A 21,299-nucleotide genomic window follows, 5' to 3' on the forward strand; every position below is an offset into this window, starting at 1 on the left:
AATTTTCGTTAATTAGTTACTAATAGTTAACTAGACCTAATTTTGCAAGCAATCGGGCCTACAATTCTATCAAGGGAGGTAAACATAATTTTACAAATCTCAGGAGAGGCTAGTGAAATTATTAGAAATCTCAAGGCTGGTTTCTGAAACTATCCCAAGAAACTATTAAAAGTACAAAAGATACAAACAGACAAACAAATAAAAAAGTGCTGACACCAAAAACGACACTTCCATGCTTGGCCTGCCGCACTAATAGAAAACGTGTGGCACTTTCATTCCGCACTCTTCTTGCTAAAAGGGCTTCTAGTACTTCAGTCAAGTGAAAGAATTCCATTCTGTTTTCTTCAAGGAAATCATGTATAGACTAAAGGGTTGCCGGGAATTGAGGAAGAGAGCTTCTCAAATTGCTCTCAATTGGTTCAGCACGTTCAGTTTTTCTAGGTAATGTTAATGTTTTTATTGGGATTTTGCTGAGGCTTTTTGCGTGTTTGATTTTGTTGAATTTTGTCACGAAGGTTTTCCGAGGATCTTTTCATCTCTGTGAATCTGTGATTGTGATTCGTTTTTTGAAATTTGATCAGACTTCAAATGCATAATTAGAGCTATAAATTGTTTTTGATAATTTTATTCGTCATTAGAGGTGATCAGATTATTATCCGCCTGGCATAATTGCACTGAGCACTACTATGTAAAAGGAGGCCCAAATTAGTGAAATGAAGATACTTGAAGAAGCAAAGTTTTGAGTAGGCTTAATTGAATTCCAAAACCATGTTCTAGCTTTCGATTCAATTTGCTCGCATGGGCTTTCTCTTTCTTTTTCATTGCTTAATTGCCAAGAACATCTACTTTAACCTTAGATAACTTTTTTCATGCTATCTTCATTGGTGATGCTTGACGTCTTGGTTGTTGCATGCTTGTCTAGTTGCAGCATTCCTCTTGATCTCCATGCGAAATAATATCTACTATAAGCCAGTAAAAATGTGATTTTGTCAGCTTTGAACTATGATGATGTAGATTTAGATCTTTGGGGAAACATGATGAGATTCGGGTTCAATAGTTTTAAGAAATGTTAGCTCGTTGAAGTACAATTTGGTGAAACTGGAATAGTGTTCAGATAAGGTGATGCATGGCTAATGTTAGCTGTCTTGGTCTTGTAGTTGCATTTAGTAAGTGTGAGTAACTCAGTTTGCTAAGTTTTTCTATGCTGTTGCACAAGTTATAGCTTAATGTTGTTGTGCATCACTACTGCTAGCTTACTGTTCTAGTATTGCTGCATTTGAAGTTGCAAAACACAATTGTCTGTGAAGATGATGTTAGTTATGATGCTTTAGTTTTAGATTTTACGGGTAAAAAGGACTTTGGTTTGGTTGTGAAACAAGTTTGTGCCATGACATATAGTTTAGTGAAAATTACTCAGACAAGATGATGCGTTAATGAATGTATTGTTCCTTATTGCTCTAATTGCAAGTGAAACTGTGGTAACTTTACCAGTTTTTCTCAGTGGTTTTTCATTAGGAGTCTGACCATTAACTTTTGCAAAGTGCAGATCAACCCACTCTGTATCTTTTGACCCCATAATAACAGCTGAAGATATATCCGGTTCAAAACCTGCAGCAGTACAGAACTTGGGTAAGTAACACTGGTTTACCAACTTGTAATACTGAAAACTTGTAAAATACGTCTTATCTCATGATTTGAAACAGTTAATGTAGACGTATAAGTTGTTGCTTGTGTATTCTTGTGTTCCCCTCAAATGATTCTGTAGGCTGATAAAGGGTCTATAGTCTCTTGCAAGATAAAATGTCCTGAAGAAGGATGTTGTCTTCTTTAGTGCAGGGTAACTGGACCAGACCTTCTAATTGGACTACCATAGTAGATCCATTGAATGGAGAGCCATTCATCACAGTCTTTGAAGTGGATGAAAGAGGGTTACAGGTTTGCAACGCGTAATTGTACTAGATCAACATTCTGCAGTCTGTTCAAATTGAAAATTTGTTTGTTAGTAATAGCTATATACCCTGTGAAAAATCTTTGCCCTGCTTTTTACCTTTCACTGATAAAACTGGGATGCTTCTTCTATTCCTACACATGTTTTTTTTTTAACTCTTTGAGATACAATTTTTCATGAATGTAAAGTTGGCATGACCAATTGTTACAGTGCCAAAGCAACATTCTTTGCCTAATTTGCTTATGACTGGACATCTGTCGCAAGAGTCTCATGCTGTCCGATGCTTTTGCAGCCATATATAGAGAGCTTGCACAAGTGCCCTAAACATGGTCTGCATAATCCATTTAAGTCACCAGAGAGGTGTGAGTTCCTAAAGTTCATTTTTTTAACCTGCCTTCCTCGGAACACGTCCCCCTTTTATTGCTATTCCTATTCCTTCTCTTGTTTGGCTTATTCGACATCGAATAAATAATATCTCATACTAATCTCCGTACTGGAAGTTAGTTTGGTAATGTTTTATTCACTTGTAAGAAAGTCAAAAAGATGTTAAGAGGAGTGTTTATTTCAGGTATCTTATGTTGGGGGACATATCTGCAAAAGCAGCTCACTTGCTCTCTCTGCCCAAGGTATTAAATTATGGAGACAAAAATGTTATGCTGTTAACTGATCATCTTATCAAATGTTTGGCTTTCTGGATCTTAATTTGTTTTGTTACATATTGTCTTAGATATCTGACTTCTTCACTAAGTTAATTCAAAGGGTGTCTCCAAAAAGTTATCAGCAGGCTTACGGTGAGGTTTACGTTACACAGAAGTTTCTGGAAAACTTTTCAGGTGATCAGGTACTGGAGATGTTTAACACCGCAGCTTGTTTGTTTCTATTATTTTTTTAGCCTATAAATAATAATTGGCTTTAGCTATTTTGATTTGACTGTGAAGTATTTTCAATGTCCAGTTGGTAACTAGATTGGCCTGATAAAAGATCTTAATTTGTTGAGTAATTTATTTTCTTGCAATTATTTAGCCTCTGTGTGTGTGCGTGTCTATATCTTTTCAATATGTTTTTATGAGTACACTCGTGATGCATATTTTCTGTAACTGAATAAATAAATTGGTCTTCAAATGTTTTTATTAAGCTACTTCTGTGTCTGACTTCATTTAGTACTTTCAATTTTGTATCCTTTTCTTTTCTTTTTTTTTTTTTGAGCCAATTTTGTATCTTATATTCCATCTGTGCACATTGACAGGTTCGTTTCCTTGCAAGGTCTTTTGCTGTACCTGGAAATCATCTTGGTCAGCAAAGCCATGGCTTTCGATGGCCTTATGGTCCTGTAAGATACTTATTACAGGCTCTTTATTCTGATGTGTGGGATGGATAATAAATAGTATGCAGAAGTCACATTTAGTGACACCAAAATTGATGTCTTTCAATTAACGAGCAGATGGTTCACCTAATCTTCAAAATAAATAGATTATGGTTACATTCCATATACCTGAAGTTGAATGTTTTAGCTAAGTTAAAGACAACTAATTAGTTAGGTGCCTTCGGTAGACTATGAGTGGGCCCAAAGTTTTGTTGAAGTTTTGTTGTAATTTTTCTGTTTTAAAGATATGCATTCGATTGCTGGAGTATGAGTTGCAGGTAACCTTATTAAGTGCAAGTTTGGACTATGGTGTTTCTTGCTAGAAGTACTTCCATTTAAAATGTGCTTCTGAATGTCTTCAATTGTTTGGAGACATTTTTCTGATAAGAGAAAGAGGTGAGCTTAAAAAGCCTCTCCCGGATCTTGATCCAAAAGTTAAAATGTAGCAAATTGAGCGCCTAAACTTCTGCATTTGAACATCATATGCTCTATAGCTAACAGATGATATCCTCTTGTGCTAGAAGAGCTATTTAGTTACTGTATTTAGAATATTGCCTGTTAAGGACATGGGTAGGTATTAACCATGATAATTTGATGTAGCTGACATATATTAGCAAGTCCATAGGAATATAGGACATAGGACTGAAGCAGAATAGCAGTAAAGATGAATAACTTCACTTTATGAAATGATGATTGTACAAGAATATTCAAATAAAATTAATTAGGCCTTTGGACTCATCTCTTTGATCAATAGTAATCTGAATCTTTAATGGCTGAAGAAACCTTGTATCTGTGCAGTGTATCTATGAATTTGAAGCAGCCAATCCCTGTATTTCATGGATACTGATCATTCTTGCTTTTCCTTAATGATTAAGTATTTATTTCAGGATTTTTGATTGAAATCTTGTGAAATAATTTTGCAGGTGGCAATAATTACTCCATTCAATTTCCCATTAGAGATCCCCGTCCTTCAGTTGATGGGTGCACTCTATATGGGAAACAAACCAGTTCTCAAAGTTGATAGCAAGGTAGGTACTTGAAAAGGCAAACTAATTAATGAGTCTAACCTTATAATCAAGTCTGGAGGACTGGCGAAGCATATTGATTCTCCATCTTGCCGAACAAATCAGGGAAGTTATTTGAATGGTTCAGCAACCTTGTACCGGAAATTAAATGTTACAGACAATTAGTTTGATTAAAGGTGTCACTTTTATGGGACTTCTTCCTCTTGTATTCCTGCTATACCTTTTCTTTTTTTAATCTAGTCATCTTCTCTTTCACACAAATGCTTGGGCAGGGTGTACTCTGCCGCATGCAAACACAAACATATATGTTAAGAATGCTTCCATAGGTTGGTTCATATAGATTTTGAACGATTATGATCATTGGTTGTGTTCCATAGGTCTCCATTGTTATGGAAAAAATGCTGCGACTTCTCCATGAGTGTGGTTTACCTAGGGAGGATGTTGACTTCATAAATTGTGATGGAAATACCATGACCAAGCTTCTTCTTGAGGTAAGTTTATCTAATGTGTCTTCATGACTAAAATTGCTTGGATATTGCCTCCTCACCATGGAATTTTCTCTTCTACCATCCGCTGCCAAATTTAAGTTCAGTCATTTCTCCCAAAAACTTTTTGGTTTGAATTGACATGATCACAAATTATCTGCTATAGTTCTTTTCTTGTTGATGGACCAAATTGGTACAATTCTGTGCTGAGAATAGCGTTTTAGTCTTTAGCAGACATAAACTCATGCAGCTCCTATTCTTCATTTTTTCTGCATAATGATTTTGTTTTTAGGGATTATTCCCTATAATGCCTTATTTCACAAGAAAAGCAGAAATAGGGTAAAAAGAGACTACAGTATCATAAAAGGCAATTCTTCTTCCAAACTACTTCAGGCAAAACCACGGATGACTCTGTTCACTGGTAGCTCGAGGGTAGCTGAAAAATTAGCTGTCGACTTAAAAGGTCGTATCAAATTGGAGGATGCTGGGTTTGACTGGAAGATCCTTGGGCCTGATGTTCAGGAGGTTTGTGAAAGCTTACAGCATTAAAAAGTTTGACATTTTCTATATGAATAATCAAGTTGAAATTCACACCAAATATTAACTAAGCTATATCGGTAGGTGGATTATGTTGCCTGGGTCTGTGATCATGATGCTTATGCATGTAGCGGTCAGAAGTGTTCAGCTCAATCAATTCTTTTCATGCATGAGGTCAGCAACATCTGCCTGATGTTTTAAATTTTCATTGTTTGATATTGATATGCTGTATTATAAGATAGCTGATGATTAACAATATTTTATGCATTAAAACATTGTTATGCTGGTGCAGAATTGGGGTAGAAGTCCACTCCTGGATACAATAAAAAAACATGCTGCAAGAAGGGAGCTAGATGACCTCACTGTTGGCCCTGTCCTTACAGTAAGGGCAATGACTTGCTTTCTTGTCCTAAATTGCCTCCAGAGTGAAAATGACTCTGGAAGATTCTGCAACTTTTATTATTAATAGTTGTGTTTATTTTTTATAATTTAGATAACAAGTTGACCAAACATGACCTGACTGCTGTGTGTTCCTGGAAATCCATTGAATTCTAATTTTGCTGAAGATGCACCTACCACACATGAAAGGAAAGAGGAATAGTTCAAATTCTCTATTGTTAGATTTCAGTCTACCAGTTGCAAAACAGTTTTCCCGAACTATACCATATTATTCTGAATTCCATGTCATTCAGCAACTGAACTTGCTCATTTCTTTTTCTGGGTCAAAGATACTTCTGTTCTATGTCTAGTTGAATTGCTTCATTTGACCAATGAGCGACTGGCGGGTTTTCTAGGCTTTCTAGCACCTGGCCTCTATGCATGCTTGTTGGGAGAATTAACTTTGGACTTACCTGGTCCTCCTAATGTATGTCAGCAGGAGGAGGGAATGAAACAGACTAGCATTTAGGTTCCACAAGCTTTTTGTAGCCACTTAATTGAGGAACTTTTCAGTTCTTTAAGATTTCAACTTGGGTTTGTGTGACATTTCCATGCTCCACATAATATCTTACCTGTGCCATTGAAGTTATATGGGAGAATAGGTATGACTACATATACAATGAGTTACTTATGTCATGGAAGAAAGACCATGGCCCTTGTCTAGCTGTCTTCCTTTTCCATTCCCTCGAAGACCTATTTGTCATTAAACATCTCAACTCGCTATCAGGTTGATGATTCACACTAAATGATGAACTAAGTTATCTAAATGGAGTGCCATGGACCAGTTAGTGATGGCTTCAAGGACCATCCAGGGAGTTTATGAGCCATTGTTACATGTCATCATCTCATTTCCTTTTATTCTTTGCAGGTTAATACAGAAGCATTGTTGCTCCACAAGAACAAATTGCTTAAGATACCGGGATCAAAGTTACTTTTTGGTGGTAAAGCATTAACAAACCATTCTATTCCTGCAATATATGGAGCAATTGAACCAACTGCAGTGTTTGTTCCTCTTGAGGAAATACTTAAGGACGACAATTATGAATTGGTGACAAAAGAAATTTTTGGTCCATTCCAGGTAATAAATATGACAAACAAATAGCATCTTGTACTTATCAACTAAGCTTTCTGATTGAGATCTGGAAAAAGTTTGAATATGACTTGTTCTTTTATGTGACCGTTCCCTGTCACTGATATATATGATCATTTGTGTGATATTTTATTTCAGATTGTTACTGAATACAAAGATAATCAGCTCCCAATGGTATTGAATGCCCTTGAAAAAATGCATGCACATTTAACAGCTGCAGTGGTTTCAAATGATGTGCTCTTCCTACAAGTAAGTTTCAACTTTTTGTTGGTTGCCTTTTTAATGTTCAAGTTGTGTTTTCCTTTAAAAACAAATGTCTATCATTAACATCTTTGTTCCCTATCTCATCAACTGTTTCATCTGTTCCACAAAAATCAATATTTTTTATTTCCTGATTATGCAAATCATGTATGAATTGAGATTTTGATGCTGGGCTGCAATGGTTGTCAACGGCATTTTGAAGTGCTTGATCTAAATAGCTAATAGCATAGATTTTGGTATTGAGACATGGGGAAAATTACCTTTAAGCCGAGATTTCCTCAAGTTGGACTTTAATTGACTTCTTTCTTTTATGACCTGGGGGAAATGAATAGGAACATAATTTAATAAAATTGATGCAAGATCGATATCTGATGTAGGTTGCGCTCAATTCTGTTAAACTTGTGTTGTCATGGAAATTAATGTTTGCAAAAAGTTTGCACACAATGTGGTGGATATGGTTGGTCACACATACTTGAGAAGAAAATTGTCATCCTATGCATTTGGACATGTACAGAGCATATTTATCCTCATGGAAGCCATTATATAAGTCAAACTCTGGACACAGGTTGGGCTTGTTAGAGTCACATGTTTGGAAAGTTCATATTTTTTGGTTGGAAAATGAAACTAGGAGAAAGAGTAGAGAAAGGTGCCTCAAGCTTGCATATAAACCCACATATTCTGTATTTTTACTGTTCTATCATTGAATCAAGGGAACAGCCTGCATTATGCGTTTGCTTTCAGAATCAGTAATGCTGATGGGGATTCGATGTGTAAGGAACAAACCAAATGTAAATTAAACTTATTTAGATGTTTTAGAGTCTCCTGTAAATGTTATAACCCCTTGATCAAAGAGAAAGTGCATTTTCTTGTTAACCAAAATGTAAATTAAACTTGTTTGTCTGACGTAAATATTATAATCCCTTGATCAAAGAGCATGTGTATTTTCTTGTTAACCTAAATTTGATGAGAAATGGAAACGGTCAAAAGTTACAAATAGGTGTTTCGGGTCAGCACCTTTCATGGTGATGTGGATGGATTCTGAACTTGCAGAGTGCTGCAAAAGTTGTGTTTTGGTTGACACAAAGAGCCTGCGTTAAATGGATTCAAGCGAATCCTCAAAATCAGCTGAGCAGAAGTATCTTCAAAATTGTTAACTAATGGTCAATAGGCATAGATATCCCATCAATGTAGGACCACAAGAGTGGGAGAAAGATTGCTGCAGTTGCACGTTTAGTCATAAAAGCCTAGGCATGCTTTAGAACTATTACCACTGAAAAATTTTAACGAGGTCCATTTTACTTCCAGTAGGTTGTTTCAGTCAATTTTTACCACGTTCCTATAAAAAATTTTCACATTTGTCTATCCAATCCCGGAAAAATTATGCATTGTTAAAAGTGTCTATCTGAATCTTGACTATATATAATGGCGTCAATCGCTAGGAATAGCATACTGAACCAACTGGAATGCAATTTTGTGAATTCCTGTTGATCTTCCATTTGCTTATAAAAGATGAATACTATAATATAACCTCTATTGCAGGAAGTGATTGGAAAGTCTGTGAATGGAACCACTTATGTCGGATTGAGAGCAAGAACCACAGGGGCTCCACAAAATCATTGGTAAGCGGAAACTATACAGTGAAATACTACAGTTGCTTATATGCATTAAAGCTCCGTTCTAGTTCTTTCATATGCTAAAATGGTTGCTAACTGCAGGTTTGGTCCTGCTGGAGATCCAAGAGGGGCAGGCATAGGGACACCGGAAGCAATAAAGCTCGTCTGGTCTTGCCATAGGGAAATTATCTATGATGTTGGCCCGATAGCACAGAATTGGCAGATTCCTCGTTCTACTTGAGGATCACTCTGTCTCAAATGCCAAATGTTGAGTATTAACAAGTGATTATGCGGTGTGGTGACCTTTTAAGACACAATGCAATAGTTATCGAGAAGAAAAATTTTCCCTCGAGTCTTGATCTGTTTATTTGGCTATGCTGGTTTGGGAATAAATTGCAGAATTCACAGATCACACAATGTAGTCCAGTTGTGTTTCTTTGGCTTAGATATGACATATCCTGCTGCAGTTACTTTTGACATTTGCTTTGACCATGTTTTCATGCATCAGTACCAAACACTCTTGCTTCATAGGCAAAAAAGGGATTTTAGATTTTCAAGCTGATCAGATGTATAGCTCGGTTCAGTTACTTGAAGCCATAACAGAACATCCCAAAAAAAAAAAGAGGTAATACTTGATGCAGATACATTCGAATGATCACCTGCAGTGAACAAACTCTCTAATGGTGCAGCATATTCCTCAAGGCAAGTTACTGCAATAAGACTGACCGACCGCGCCCCAGTGCCCTCTACGTGACTCGATTCTAACTCAAACCCATGAAGTTTCAAGTCAAATTCATTCATTTCATGTTAAGTTCATGTCGTGTTTTCAGATCATGTTGAAAATTACCATCCCTACTCATGTGCCCTCTACGTGACTAGGGCTGTGAAAGCGAGTTTCCCTACCAACAAGCAGGCTCTCAAGCATGTGAAAACTTTGACTTTTTTTTTTATCATTAAACACACCAAAAAATCTATATAAAAAAATTCGTCGTGAATTTTCTTTCTTTTTTGTTTTTTTTTTTTGGTGCAAAAGATGGACAATCTTTCTATCGAGATGGCTATCATTCTATAAAAAAAAAAAAAAAAAAGACTTGTGGTGTTAAATTTTGTTATTACATTTATGAATTTTCTTTTTTACCCACACAATAAAGATGAAATGGCATCATCCTCTTAAAAAAAAAATAGAAAATACAAATCATAAGACACTCATAATGAGTACAAATCCACTGAAGTCTCCAATAACACCACTAACTTGAGTAATTTTAAAAAAAAAAAATTTTGCAGGCACAAAGAATGTAGCTTTTGTTATTTTGTACTAGTATTAACTACTTTTGGTACTTCCACCCAAAATATTTTTCCTCTAAAAACAGAAAAAAAAATATGTAATTCTAGTGATTGGTAACCAGGTTAGAATGAAATGTCTATTAGTTTTCCAAACATTTGGTTTAATCAATATTCAGATGCCCAAATAGAATAAAATATATAGTATGTACAAGTTTGACTTATTTGTTGTGAGTTATATTATAGAAAAAAAAATAAACAAATTTGCATAAAAGCTAGAAAAATAGAAAAAAGGATAATAATTTTTAAAAAAACATAACTGCAATTATTAGTTATAAAAAAAATCACAAATAATAGTATAAGCTCACAAATAGTGTAAACTTTGGTGGAGTGAAGCGGATAAAATTACCCTTGACTATTTGGGTGACTCTAAGAGAAAGCTAGAAAGGACTTCCTTGTAAAATTCATTGAGGGGTAGAGTTCTTTGGATTGAGCATTCTGATAGGGAGAGGAGGGAGGGGCGCATAGGAATGCGTGGGATTGAATTGTTAAATTTGGAAGTTCTTCTCATTCTATAATATTTATTATGCGGTTTGTCGGACGAATACACATAGGGCACTCGTTAAGATATATTTCAGGTGTCATATTTTTAAAAATATAAAATTAATTAAAAAAAGTAAATAAATACAAGAGAGAGTATGCAAGACTAAATAGAAAAAATATATAAATGAAAGTGAGAGCAATAATTGTTAATATATATGTACATACTAGGTTACCATAAAAATTGGAATGTTTGGTAAATCAATTTTTATATATCAGGATGGAATAAAGTATGTACAGAATTAACTGAACTACCCTGGTTTCTTTATTTTAAAAAAAAAAAAAAAGAAACGCTTTTTCTTTTTGACCAAAAACAATATAAAAGATGTATTGTCTATGTTATTATTTGTACCTACAAAATCAATTTTCGGTTTTTCTATGTTATTAGTGTAACTACGAGAAATTTTGACATGTTCTGTCTTTTAAAAAATTGATGTTCTTATTGAAGCAATTCAAATTTAATATTAAATTAATTCAAAAATATAAAAATATTTTAAAAGTTTTCGTGTTCATTGCAATAATAATTTAGTAACATGAAGAAAATAAGTGATATGGAGCCTAGCATTTAAATTCTCACCATATCGTACTTTCATTATCCACATGAAATTCAAATAAGTTCTTCCACATATGCACAAAAGTTAAAGATAGCATCCTAAAGATTTTGTTGCATAGCCAAAAAAAAAAATTTTAATTTACGTAAAATGATTTTGTTATACAAAATGAAAATCAATTACTAATTAAAATCACAATTAGATGAGCAAAGGATGATGCTTGTGTCTAGAATTGAGGCAAGAAAACTATAAGGCAAAAACAAAGATTATTCCCACTACATACAAAGCTTAATTTCTTATTAGTCTTTCATAATTTTTGTCCTTAGGACGGTTCTCCAACAGTATAATCCTCAGGCTTCTCTATTTCTTGAAGCCAAGCATACTTCTTTGTGTCTTCTTCTTCAGTAGGTACCAATTCTTCTGCACCACCTTAAAGTCAAACAGACCACAGATAATGAAAAAAATTCAGAATATTATTGCATGGCAGCCATTGATTGCCCTCTAAAATCAAGTCATCCAGTTCAGGAGGAAAGAGAGAAAAAACCCAAAAAAAAAAACCCAAATTCCCTACCTGAAAATTTGTCATATGGGAAATCTTGAAAGTAAGTACAATGCCGGCCTTCAGATTCAGAATAGGGTGGACCTAAGACATCCAGTATTGCACATGCAGTAAGGGCTGTGAAGCAGTGCATATTGCCTCCTGCAGCAGGAAAAAGTACAGAGGCGTTATATGGGGAGGTGACATCTGAATCCATATGGACTTTAGCTAAGCGGATTCCATCCTGCCCTACAACCAGGGAAAGAAACAAGTTGAGATCAGTAGTATGCAAGGCCTGAAGAATTTAGTAATTTGGATTGCAAAGATCATGATGACTTCAAAACACATGCAATGAGAGTTGTCGCACGTAGGATAATGAATCATTAGACAAGATAGTAAGGACTGTGTTAGCTGCGTCAGAGTTTGATTCTTCCTGATAATCCCTTGCCAACTTAAATGTAGTGAACAAGAAATTTATAAACCTGTAAGTGCATAAATTGCAACTTACTGTGTGTGATTTCACCGGAATTTATCTTGCTCGTGCTGCTCGTGCCATCATCTACCCAATCGTATGACTTGATTCGCAATGCCCCGAATAGGAGCTTGCTGAAGACAGTCATGTTTGGATGATTATGAAGGGGAATGACTGCAGATGGTGGCAAGCAAAAGATCCCAATCTGCAGCAGTAGCAGACAAATGTAAACTGCTGCATTGAACAGTATGTTCTTGTGATGAAGCTTTCGCCTATTATGCCTGAAACATTTGTGTACCACTTTGCAAGAATCCAAGCAAAATTTACAGTGTACATATGAAATGACTATTTTGGTACTTTGCAGTACTTCCAAGTTCCAGTATGCATGATTTTTTTTCCCCCGGTATGTATGCTTGGTGATAGAAAGAAAGAAAGAGAGAATGGGCATGTAGAAATATACCGAAAACTGATCGCATTCAAGTAGTTCAATATAGGTTATCTGATGATGGGAAGCTTCTTGGGCTGTAGAACGTCTTCTAAACATTGGCATGTTTGGTGAAAGATTGAGATCCTCCGGTTTCATTCTATCTACATAAATGAAACATGCATTGCAAAGAATCCAGATGATTAAGCCCCAAGAACTAAGCAAAGAGGTTAAAAAAGCACCAATTAACTAAGTTCTACTAGTAAGCAAGGACCATGCTTAAAATGATATGCATATCTCCATATAGGAGGATAAACCCCCTACTTCTATAGATATAACATTTTATACATAATTTAGATGGAAAGTAGAACGTTTTAGAAACTAATACAACTTTCTACTTTCCAACTAAATTATGTGGTGTATATATAAATGTTATGCAATTTTGAAGATGAATTAATCAAATCATGTTTTGACGGAATCAAACTATTTCCAGAATAACTTAGCAAATGATCATGAGGCCCGTTGTAAAACTTTAGTGCTAGCGATGGGGCCATCTTGTTTTTCTTCGCAACTAAACTAGTTCGTTTCTTGATTCTCTTCTTCCACATACAAGAGCCGATCTACATCATTTGATACCCCACTCGTTATCTTATGCAGAAAAATTTTGCAACAAGAGAGAGAGAGGGGGGGATGGAAATTCAAGCAACTTTAATTACTGCAAAATTCAGTTATCAGATCAAGGCAAGACACTGACCCAAAACCCAATAATCAAACTCCAAACATACCAAATATATCTGGAGTTACTTAATGAATCTAACATGCCAATATATGACATACATATATGCACAGAAATCTAGTGAATTCCAACAGACGACTGGCTAGTTTGGATAGAAACTCTGGAGTAGAAAAATTTTACCAAGAACTGACTTGAGCCTTTCAATATCTGGAGTGGGGGGAATATACCCAGAAATTTGATGATCACCATCTGCAAATACTTCACTGCAAGTCTGGTACAACTCTTGGACAACGTTCGCCATTTCTCTTTTCTTCTTCTGTTTCTTGGACTTACTCTTTGCTTTCTTCGGTACAGTTTTCATGCAGCTTTGGTTTTCTGAAATTTTCGAACTGCCCCTCCTGTAAGTTTTCATGCAGGAGCTTGAGAAAAAAACTTATAAAGATGCAGAGAATTCCATGTCTTATGTATTCACAGAATAAAACTTATATATCCCATATACATATATAAAGCGCAAACTATTTCGCTTTTTGTTTCGTAAACAAATAAAATATAGGGATAAGACATGGATAGCTAAAGTACCGGAGGTGAAGAATGATGGGTTGGGAGCAGCTGTATGGTGTAAATGACAGAGGTATCAAATTGTTTATGTATAAACTGCTTGTTTGATGGAGTCAAAGGATGCAAAACCAGGGGCCATGCAAAACAATTCCAGTGTGCTACTCAAGCTGGATTTTTATCCATTTCTTAACGCACCATTAAAGATACAAGGCTACCCAATCCAAGTGTGTACTCGGCCAACATAAGTTGATTCAATTGACAAGGACGAATCATTCTTTTTTTCTTAAAAAAATCGTGTATTCAAATTTTATTATCAATGTAAAAATTATTTTGGTAACTTCTATAAACGATGTATGATCCCAAAAATGTCAATGACGGTGATCAGAATCGAATCTATCCAAACTTTTTATTATATAAAAAAAAAAAAAAAGAACTGTGCATTGACAATAATAGCTTTGATTGATTTTTTTTCTTTTCTTTATTTTTTTTAAGTAGGTGATGGCTTTGACTGTATCAACCTACAGAAGAGAAAAGAAAGAAACATTTATGTCCCCAGTGTATAAAAATCTGAATTAAAAATTTACATGTGTAATATGCAACTAATCATTCGTAATAGTAGTATTATATATGTCTCCAGTGTAAAAAAAATTAACCCATAGTTAAAAAAATCCTCATAGAACGAATTCTAGTATGCATAATTGCCTTTGTATCACATTTTTTTTTTAAAAAAAAAAAGAAATTTTAGATGCCACTTGGATTGCAATTTTTTTGGAATACCACAAATTGCTCTTAATGGTCCGCGATGTCTGCGCACGAGTACGAGGTGTACCAAACAAGCAGCAGGTGTATTACCAATCCACCAGGGGTTGCATGGGCCTCAACTTCTTCTTTTTTTTTTTTTTTTCATTTTTCTTTTGGGGTCAAAACTCAACTTTGTGCTACTATATATATTAGCAGAAATTAATTACAAGAGAAATTACGGCTGGCAACTGTCACAACATAATCGTTGTGCGACTCTTTTCTCGCACCAACAAATCTTCTGTTCCACTCTTTGTTTTATTTTTCTCCATATTTTGATTTTATAAATTTATTAAATTTTATGTATTACTCAGATAATAATTATTGAAGTTTGAGAATACAAAAAAAGAATCAAAATATGATATTTATGAACAAAAAATAACAATATATAACAAAAAATGAAACAGGGAATGAAACAGACAGTTAGACAAAAGATCCATGGCGCTGTTTTGCAAGCCAAACAGTGGAAATTTTGCTTCCACTTAGTATCAATAATAAGGTTAGTAAGTAGCAAACTTTGCCAACTTGTGACCAATGAGATTACATTTCCCTTTCAATTTTTTTTTTCCAAAGACGACAACTATTGTATAACCTATTTATCTTAAACTAGAGGGAAAGAGAGCCTAAAAAGGCTTTTGTGTTAGGAACTAGTAGATACACAGATTTTACTAGATCAAGGGAGTGATTTAGCACAATTCTTAAATTTTTTTTACTACAAATGTGATTTAATCTCTTCACTTACAGCTTAAGCAGTGTCTTAAGACCCATCTCGGTAGCCACTAAGCTAAGCTCACTGAGCTAGCTAAGATTACATTCCCTTTCAATAAAGGTGAATGAATGAATGAACAAACAAAAGGAGTTGCTCAAAAGCTGGAAGTCATCAACTGCAACATCTAAAGGAGAAGTACCCGTACGTGCATCCAGCAGTAATCTTATCCACTATCAATTTCCAATCAGAACGGATCAATATTGAGGCCTGCTACTGTTCCTCCATTGCCTGTATCACACTGCTTCTCTGATTTGTTCAGCCTCCAGTACATCCCATCAGCATCTCTTTCACTTGGAAATGGTATTGACCATGTAGATGTGAGTTTTCCATTGTGGTCTTTCACTGCTATTTCCAGCCCAAACTTTGTTCTTGTGTGGTTATGTTGGATGCATGGGGCCTCACTGGCCACACCAAAATGTCCTCAACCTTGAAGTTTCCAGTGCGCAAGAGCCAGATACCAGACAGATACCCTGGGTGCATGGGGCCTCACTGATCCCACCAAAATGTGGAATTTATATGCAGAAGTTTTATAACTTTTTGTCGTCATAGTTAGAAAATATGTTCCCCCCCCCCCATCTTTCAACTAGATATTTGTTTAAGATTATCCTTTGTTTGTCAGTTTGTTGTCAACGATTGAGTACAATTAGAGGGAGAAACAACCTGACCGTTTGTATTGCTATTTTTTAGGGATTTTTATAAAAAAATGTACTGTAACAATTTGATGTACGTGAAATAAGAAGGTGATTAAAAAAATACGTTCACGAAAAACGTAAAAATTTTCGTACGAAAAATTACAATCCAAACTGATAAGAACACCTCTCACAATTGCATGAAAACAGGCTAATAAAAGCTCAACTTTACCTATATTCTTGTCTTCTCCTTTCTCGATGTGCTTTCAACAACACACTCATTTGAAAAGTTCTCATAATTTTATTCAATATGTTTATGCCGTCTTAAATTAATATTAGACGGTAGAACGAGATTTACTTATGAGTTGACTCACATCAAGAATTACTCATAATTTAAGGGTTTGCCCGTATCAAATCATTTGCCTAAAGTGGCCTACTTGAAGCTAGTGATCAGACTCACCATTTAAAATAGACTACCATCAAGGACTGGTCCAGTATACTTAAACGGATTTAGCGATTTTTTCTTGGGCTATTCTAACTTAACTCTTCTCCACCTTTGAAAACCAGTCCACTGTTGAATCGAAACAAGTTTTTTTTTTTCCCTTGATGTTTGTTGTTTGAAACTATTAATGTATTAGTTTTTTTTAATGAGATTGCTGAAACCCTTAAATACATAAACAAAAAGTTATACAAAAGTTTAAAGTGAACGTAAACAAAAAAGATTGATCAAATCCAATTATCTAACATAATGGACGCTGGGACATGGGAGTTTTCCATGAAGAATGGAAATGAAAGGAAAAAGGAATAAAAGAAAAATAAACAAAATAACAAAAAGGAAAGGAACTAAGAAATATTAGATGTAAACATAATATGTGATTGGGAGGGCATTCTAGTCAGTAAACATTAAATACGGGGTAAAGTGCCCATTTAGAAAGTGGAGGGTGCAAAGTGAAACCAATCCAAAAGTTCATGGTGTTTAATGCAATTAATACCCTACTTTTTTAATAATGTGAAAATAGTAAAACCATCACCATATTTTATGGCAGTGGTAATTCGAGAGAAAATGTAATATTTATAATAACTATATATATATATATATATATATATCTGTGTGTGTGTGTTATTATTTTAGATAATTTAAACAAGTTTCATAAATTCGTATCCTAGTGCAATTTTAATTTCTTTATTTAAGTTGTGACTTCAAAAGAAACAAGTTTTCGCTCTGTCATTGCTAATATCACAAATGCGTTAAGTGGGAGAACGTAAAACTTGTCTACTTTAAGACATGAATTGACTCAGGACCACAGGCAGGAACAGCATGTCTTAACTCGGGACCACGGGCTGCAACCGTTCCTAGCGATTTTGTGCATTTTGCATAATGCGTAACTTTATTTGCACACGGCATAACTTTGTTTGCACAACGTGTAACTTTAGAACAAATTTTTGTGAATCCCACACATGTTATTAAAAACGAGGTACTATAAGTAATCTGAACCGTATAATTTTTTAGACCAAATTCTAGTCGTGAACAGCTCATGAGCAGTCCATTTCATGACCGCTCTTGCCCTCATCCATTGACTCACGATAGGTACTCTAATTGGGGTCACTCTAGGAGAAAATATTGTCCATTGAATCCCTCAAAAATGGGTGTGAGTGTGTGCGCGCTATCTTTTTAGATAATTTTCATAAATACGTATCTTAGTGCAATTTCAATTTCTTTATTTAAGTTGTGGCCTCAATAGAAACAAGTTTTAGCTCTGTCATTGCTAAATATCACAAATATGTTAAGTGGGAAAATATAAAACTTGCCTACTTTAAGACATGAATTGACTCAGGATAAGTATTCTAATTGGGGCCACTCTGGGAGAAAATATTGTCCATTGAATCCCTCAAAAAATGGGTACCAAAGTCCACTGATTCTTCTACTAAAAGTACATATTCAGGTTGAATTTTCATTGCAAAAGAGGACAGACCAACTTGTATCTCAAAAATCAAAATACGGCAGTTGTGCTTCCTCAAGAATAGGACTAAAAAGAATAGGACCAACTTGCTAAAAGTACACTTTTTTCAGTTTTGTGGCTAGGCTTGAAGACAACCATATGATTCAGGGTACCATTGGTTGGACTAAAAAGCATCATGCAAAGATGAGGCAGGGTAAATAAGTAACCGCAATGTAACGGATCTTTTGTCTCATTTTTTATGTTACTTTTTTTTTTATTATATTATTATTTCTTCTTTTTTTATTTTTTTAAAATCTAATAACTATTAACTGAGTAAAAGATCCTTATACCATATAAGAATGAGTTTAGGTTTTTAGATTTCAACTGCAAGGGTGGGGCTATTTTGGGAATGTGAGAGTGTTTAAAGTGTAATTGAAACATTGAGTACAAGTCATTATAACTTTAATTTCACTATAATTACTTATATAACCTTTCAGGCATTTAAGGTTAGGGGTAGGTTTGGTATGTTACAATGTTTGGTGCCAAGTTGAGTATCAAGTACAACTGAATTAAGCTTATGTTTTGATAGAATTATATAAAAGCCCTTTTAATCATTTATTATACTGACATCCAGGTCTTCCAATTTCTTGAAACCTTTCTCATCTGTTAAGGAATTAATTGGATGTTTACATAATTGAATTTTAATTACAATTAATTAACTTAATTATTATCTGAATAATTATTATCATATTTATGCCCCCATGTTTAGCGATGCCCTTTCTTCTTTTTCGGTTTCACCCCTTTGGTTTTATTATGGCTATTAAATATTTGGTGGCATGTGTAGCTTTTCCTTTAAATTGAGGTGAGTTCTTTGGGTTTGTCTTTTTCAATTGTAGTTTTTTTTCCTAATAATTGGTTTATTCAAAAACTCCATATAATTTGCTTTTTGATACTTCTAATTCCAAAAACAGGCTTATTGTATTGTTTTCCTTAATATATCCCAAAGATTCTGTCTCTGGTCAAAGTACAATTTGAAATAATATTGTCACTTTCTAAAATAATCAGAAAAACAATTTTATCATCTGCTCCTTCTCGGCCAAGGTATTATCTCTTTATTTAAGTCAAATAACCTTATTTCTCACGAACTTTCTCCTATTGTTTTTGACTCCAGGGATCTGTTGACTACATTCCAGCAGTTATGGTTCAAGTAGTTATTTTTTCATGTAATATGATTTGGAATTCAGCTTGTGTTTATTTTAATTGGGAATTTTATAATTGTAAAATTTATTAACTTAAAATTTTGTACTTCATTGAAACTAAAAAAGAAAATTAATCATGGTGCATAGTACTAAGATGTCATTTGCACTCTATTTGCTTTTCATGTTATGATCTCGTTCTTGTATTCTACTGTTTATATAGTTTCAAATACAAAAAATTTACCTTTTATGCTATCTAAAAGAATTTGTAGTTGAACTTGATGAGTTTAAATGCTTTAACTATAGTACCATTTTAATTGCATTGTATTAATTCATTTACTCATAATTGTATGTTGTACAATGATAAATAATGTTTCTTGATTTGATTGAAGCAACTATTATCCATAGTTCAAACGAGCCAATTAAGTAGAGATACTATATTGGATACTTATACAAGTAAACATTGGAAAATATCATTAAGCAGTTTCTACCTATAGTTTGCAATTCGAACTCGTACGAGAAATTTCTTCTGATTTTAGTTACCATTTTCTACAATTTCAAATTTAAAAAATATTATTTGCACCAATTTTTTTATAATCAAGATAGTTTCAATTCAGATCTTTAACAATTATGCATATTTGAACTTATTTATGAGATTATAAAGAAATGCCCCTAGCAAAAAACACCAAATCTGAATAGTTTCTACAAAATTTTGAAAAAGACCACTTAAGTTTCTTATTTGTCTATCATTTTTTGGCATTGTTATCTCTGTAAGAAACATGTGATTAAATCGTATTATGCCCACCAAATTATATAAATAGTTAGTCAAAAATAAAATTATTTTAGATTAGACTGAGCGCAAAGTGATTGATGGATAAACTTGACTTGATAATTCAGGTTGAGCTTAAGTCGAGGGAGAAATCAGAAGCATTACTTGAGGGATCTTTCACGAACATATATAGATTCGAGAGATGAATGGTCCAATTGATACTTTAAAATGTTTTATCATCTTGGATAAGTTTTAGAAGAGACATTTGGATACTTTTCAATTACATTTCAAACATTTTTAAATTTTCAAACTACCCTTATATTTGCAGTTGAAATTCAAACATAACTTTTGATCACAACGGATTCTTATATAGTATAACGATAAGGATGTCTCATTGCACATTATTTTTATTGACTCACTATGTAACTTATGATTTTTCTATTAAAATTATATGATAAAATCATCATAATTCAGTTCCTATATTACAAAATATTAAACAATAATTATTAATTATCTTGAATCACAAGCACCAAATTTTCGCGCGTCGCGCGGGCTGTCCTTCCTTAGTAAATATAATAGTTTCAAAAAAGTAATATATAATAAAAAATTTAAAAATATAGCAAAAAATTCATTAAAAAAAATATCAACAATAAGGGGAAGAAGGCTATCACTTGACCAATAAAAGACAAATAACGTATTGGAACATCAATGGCCTTCTTCGACGTCACTAAACAGAAGCAAATAGTAACGATAGTAAATGCTGATATTGTTGGCATAGTTGGAAAGCAACGTACTGACAGTGGCGGAGGAAGAGGGTGACTATCAAGGCGGTCACCTTCCCCAACTTCCAACAACTCACATTTCTACCTGCTAAAATTTATAGATTAATCTTGTCTATGCTAGCCAAACGTGTCACTTAATTTTGATTTGAATTTAAATTTTTTTTTTTTTTTTTGTGTATGTGACATACATATAAGGATGTTAGTATATATATTGTCAGTGTATATAAAATTAACACTTATATTTTTATAGAATGTGATTTTTATATAATGATTTTTCTCTGTCTTTAACCTTATCTTTGATTGACCTTTTATGGTTCCTAGTGTCAAGAACTGATTCCTTTTTTTTCTTTTAATTAGATGTAGTATCATAATTTAGATGTAATTTAGGTATAATCTTCGTACTTGTTTTTTCCTACATCCTTGAAATAATACTTCATCTCTTATTAATCAAGTTAGGCTTGCAACTATTATCTTTAGTAACCATCATCTTATTAAT

General features: G+C 34.0%; 2 protein-coding genes across 6 annotated transcripts; one reads left to right on the top strand and one right to left on the bottom strand.

The window, feature by feature from the left end:
* The first annotated feature begins 212 nt into the window (after window positions 1-212).
* On the top strand, window positions 213-9,239 carry LOC113740354 (probable aldehyde dehydrogenase). Of its 3 annotated transcripts, XM_027267959.2 has the most exons (16): window positions 213-441; window positions 1,547-1,629; window positions 1,832-1,935; window positions 2,241-2,308; window positions 2,517-2,574; window positions 2,676-2,789; window positions 3,195-3,278; window positions 4,235-4,339; window positions 4,714-4,827; window positions 5,215-5,346; window positions 5,443-5,532; window positions 5,651-5,740; window positions 6,665-6,874; window positions 7,025-7,135; window positions 8,687-8,766; window positions 8,863-9,239. In XM_027267959.2, exons 1-16 carry the CDS (start codon window positions 356-358, stop codon window positions 8,999-9,001), a joined length of 1,668 nt encoding a protein of 555 aa, XP_027123760.1. In that variant the 5' UTR covers window positions 213-355; the 3' UTR covers window positions 9,002-9,239. The 3 variants fall into 3 exon arrangements, with proteins under 3 accessions (XP_027123760.1, XP_027123762.1, XP_071902446.1); XM_027267961.2 differs by lacking the exon at window positions 2,241-2,308 and having other exon boundaries at window positions 347-441; window positions 1,837-1,935; XM_072046345.1 differs by lacking the exons at window positions 213-441; window positions 2,241-2,308 and having other exon boundaries at window positions 1,545-1,629.
* A 2,156-nt stretch (window positions 9,240-11,395) lies between these two features.
* On the bottom strand, window positions 11,396-14,092 carry LOC113740355 (plant cysteine oxidase 1-like). Of its 3 annotated transcripts, XM_027267963.2 has the most exons (6): window positions 13,942-14,092; window positions 13,543-13,760; window positions 12,663-12,790; window positions 12,239-12,407; window positions 11,764-11,979; window positions 11,396-11,621 (listed from the first exon to the last, which is right to left on the bottom strand). In XM_027267963.2, the coding sequence occupies exons 2-6, from the start codon at window positions 13,721-13,723 to the stop codon at window positions 11,515-11,517; spliced, it is 801 nt and encodes a 266-aa protein (XP_027123764.1). In that variant the 5' UTR covers window positions 13,724-13,760; window positions 13,942-14,092; the 3' UTR covers window positions 11,396-11,514. The 3 variants fall into 3 exon arrangements, with proteins under 3 accessions (XP_027123764.1, XP_027123765.1, XP_027123763.1); XM_027267964.2 differs by lacking the exon at window positions 13,942-14,092 and having other exon boundaries at window positions 11,764-11,892; window positions 13,543-13,935; XM_027267962.2 differs by lacking the exon at window positions 13,942-14,092 and having other exon boundaries at window positions 13,543-13,935.
* Between the last annotated feature and the right edge of the window lie 7,207 nt (window positions 14,093-21,299).

The sequence above is a fragment of the Coffea arabica genome, chromosome 4c, assembly GCF_036785885.1.
Source record: "Coffea arabica cultivar ET-39 chromosome 4c, Coffea Arabica ET-39 HiFi, whole genome shotgun sequence".
NCBI classification, from domain to species: domain Eukaryota; kingdom Viridiplantae; phylum Streptophyta; class Magnoliopsida; order Gentianales; family Rubiaceae; genus Coffea; species Coffea arabica.

Bases quoted from the DNA above. Each gene is read 5' to 3' on its own strand.
- LOC113740355 (XM_027267962.2), bottom strand. From the start codon at position 13,774: ATGAAAACTTACAGGAGGGGCAGTTCGAAAATTTCAGAAAACCAAAGC. The intron at 12,791-13,542 runs GTAAAATTTTTC...TCATTTATGTAG, and splicing joins AAGGCTCAAGTCAGTTCTTG to ATAGAATGAAACCGGAGGAT. The intron at 11,980-12,238 runs GTAAGTTGCAAT...CCCTGGTTGTAG, and splicing joins TTCCGGTGAAATCACACACA to GGCAGGATGGAATCCGCTTA.
- LOC113740354 (XM_027267959.2), top strand. From the start codon at position 356: ATGTATAGACTAAAGGGTTGCCGGGAATTGAGGAAGAGAGCTTCTCAA. The intron at 2,575-2,675 runs GTATTAAATTAT...ATATTGTCTTAG, and splicing joins ACTTGCTCTCTCTGCCCAAG to ATATCTGACTTCTTCACTAA. The intron at 4,340-4,713 runs GTAGGTACTTGA...TGTGTTCCATAG, and splicing joins TTCTCAAAGTTGATAGCAAG to GTCTCCATTGTTATGGAAAA.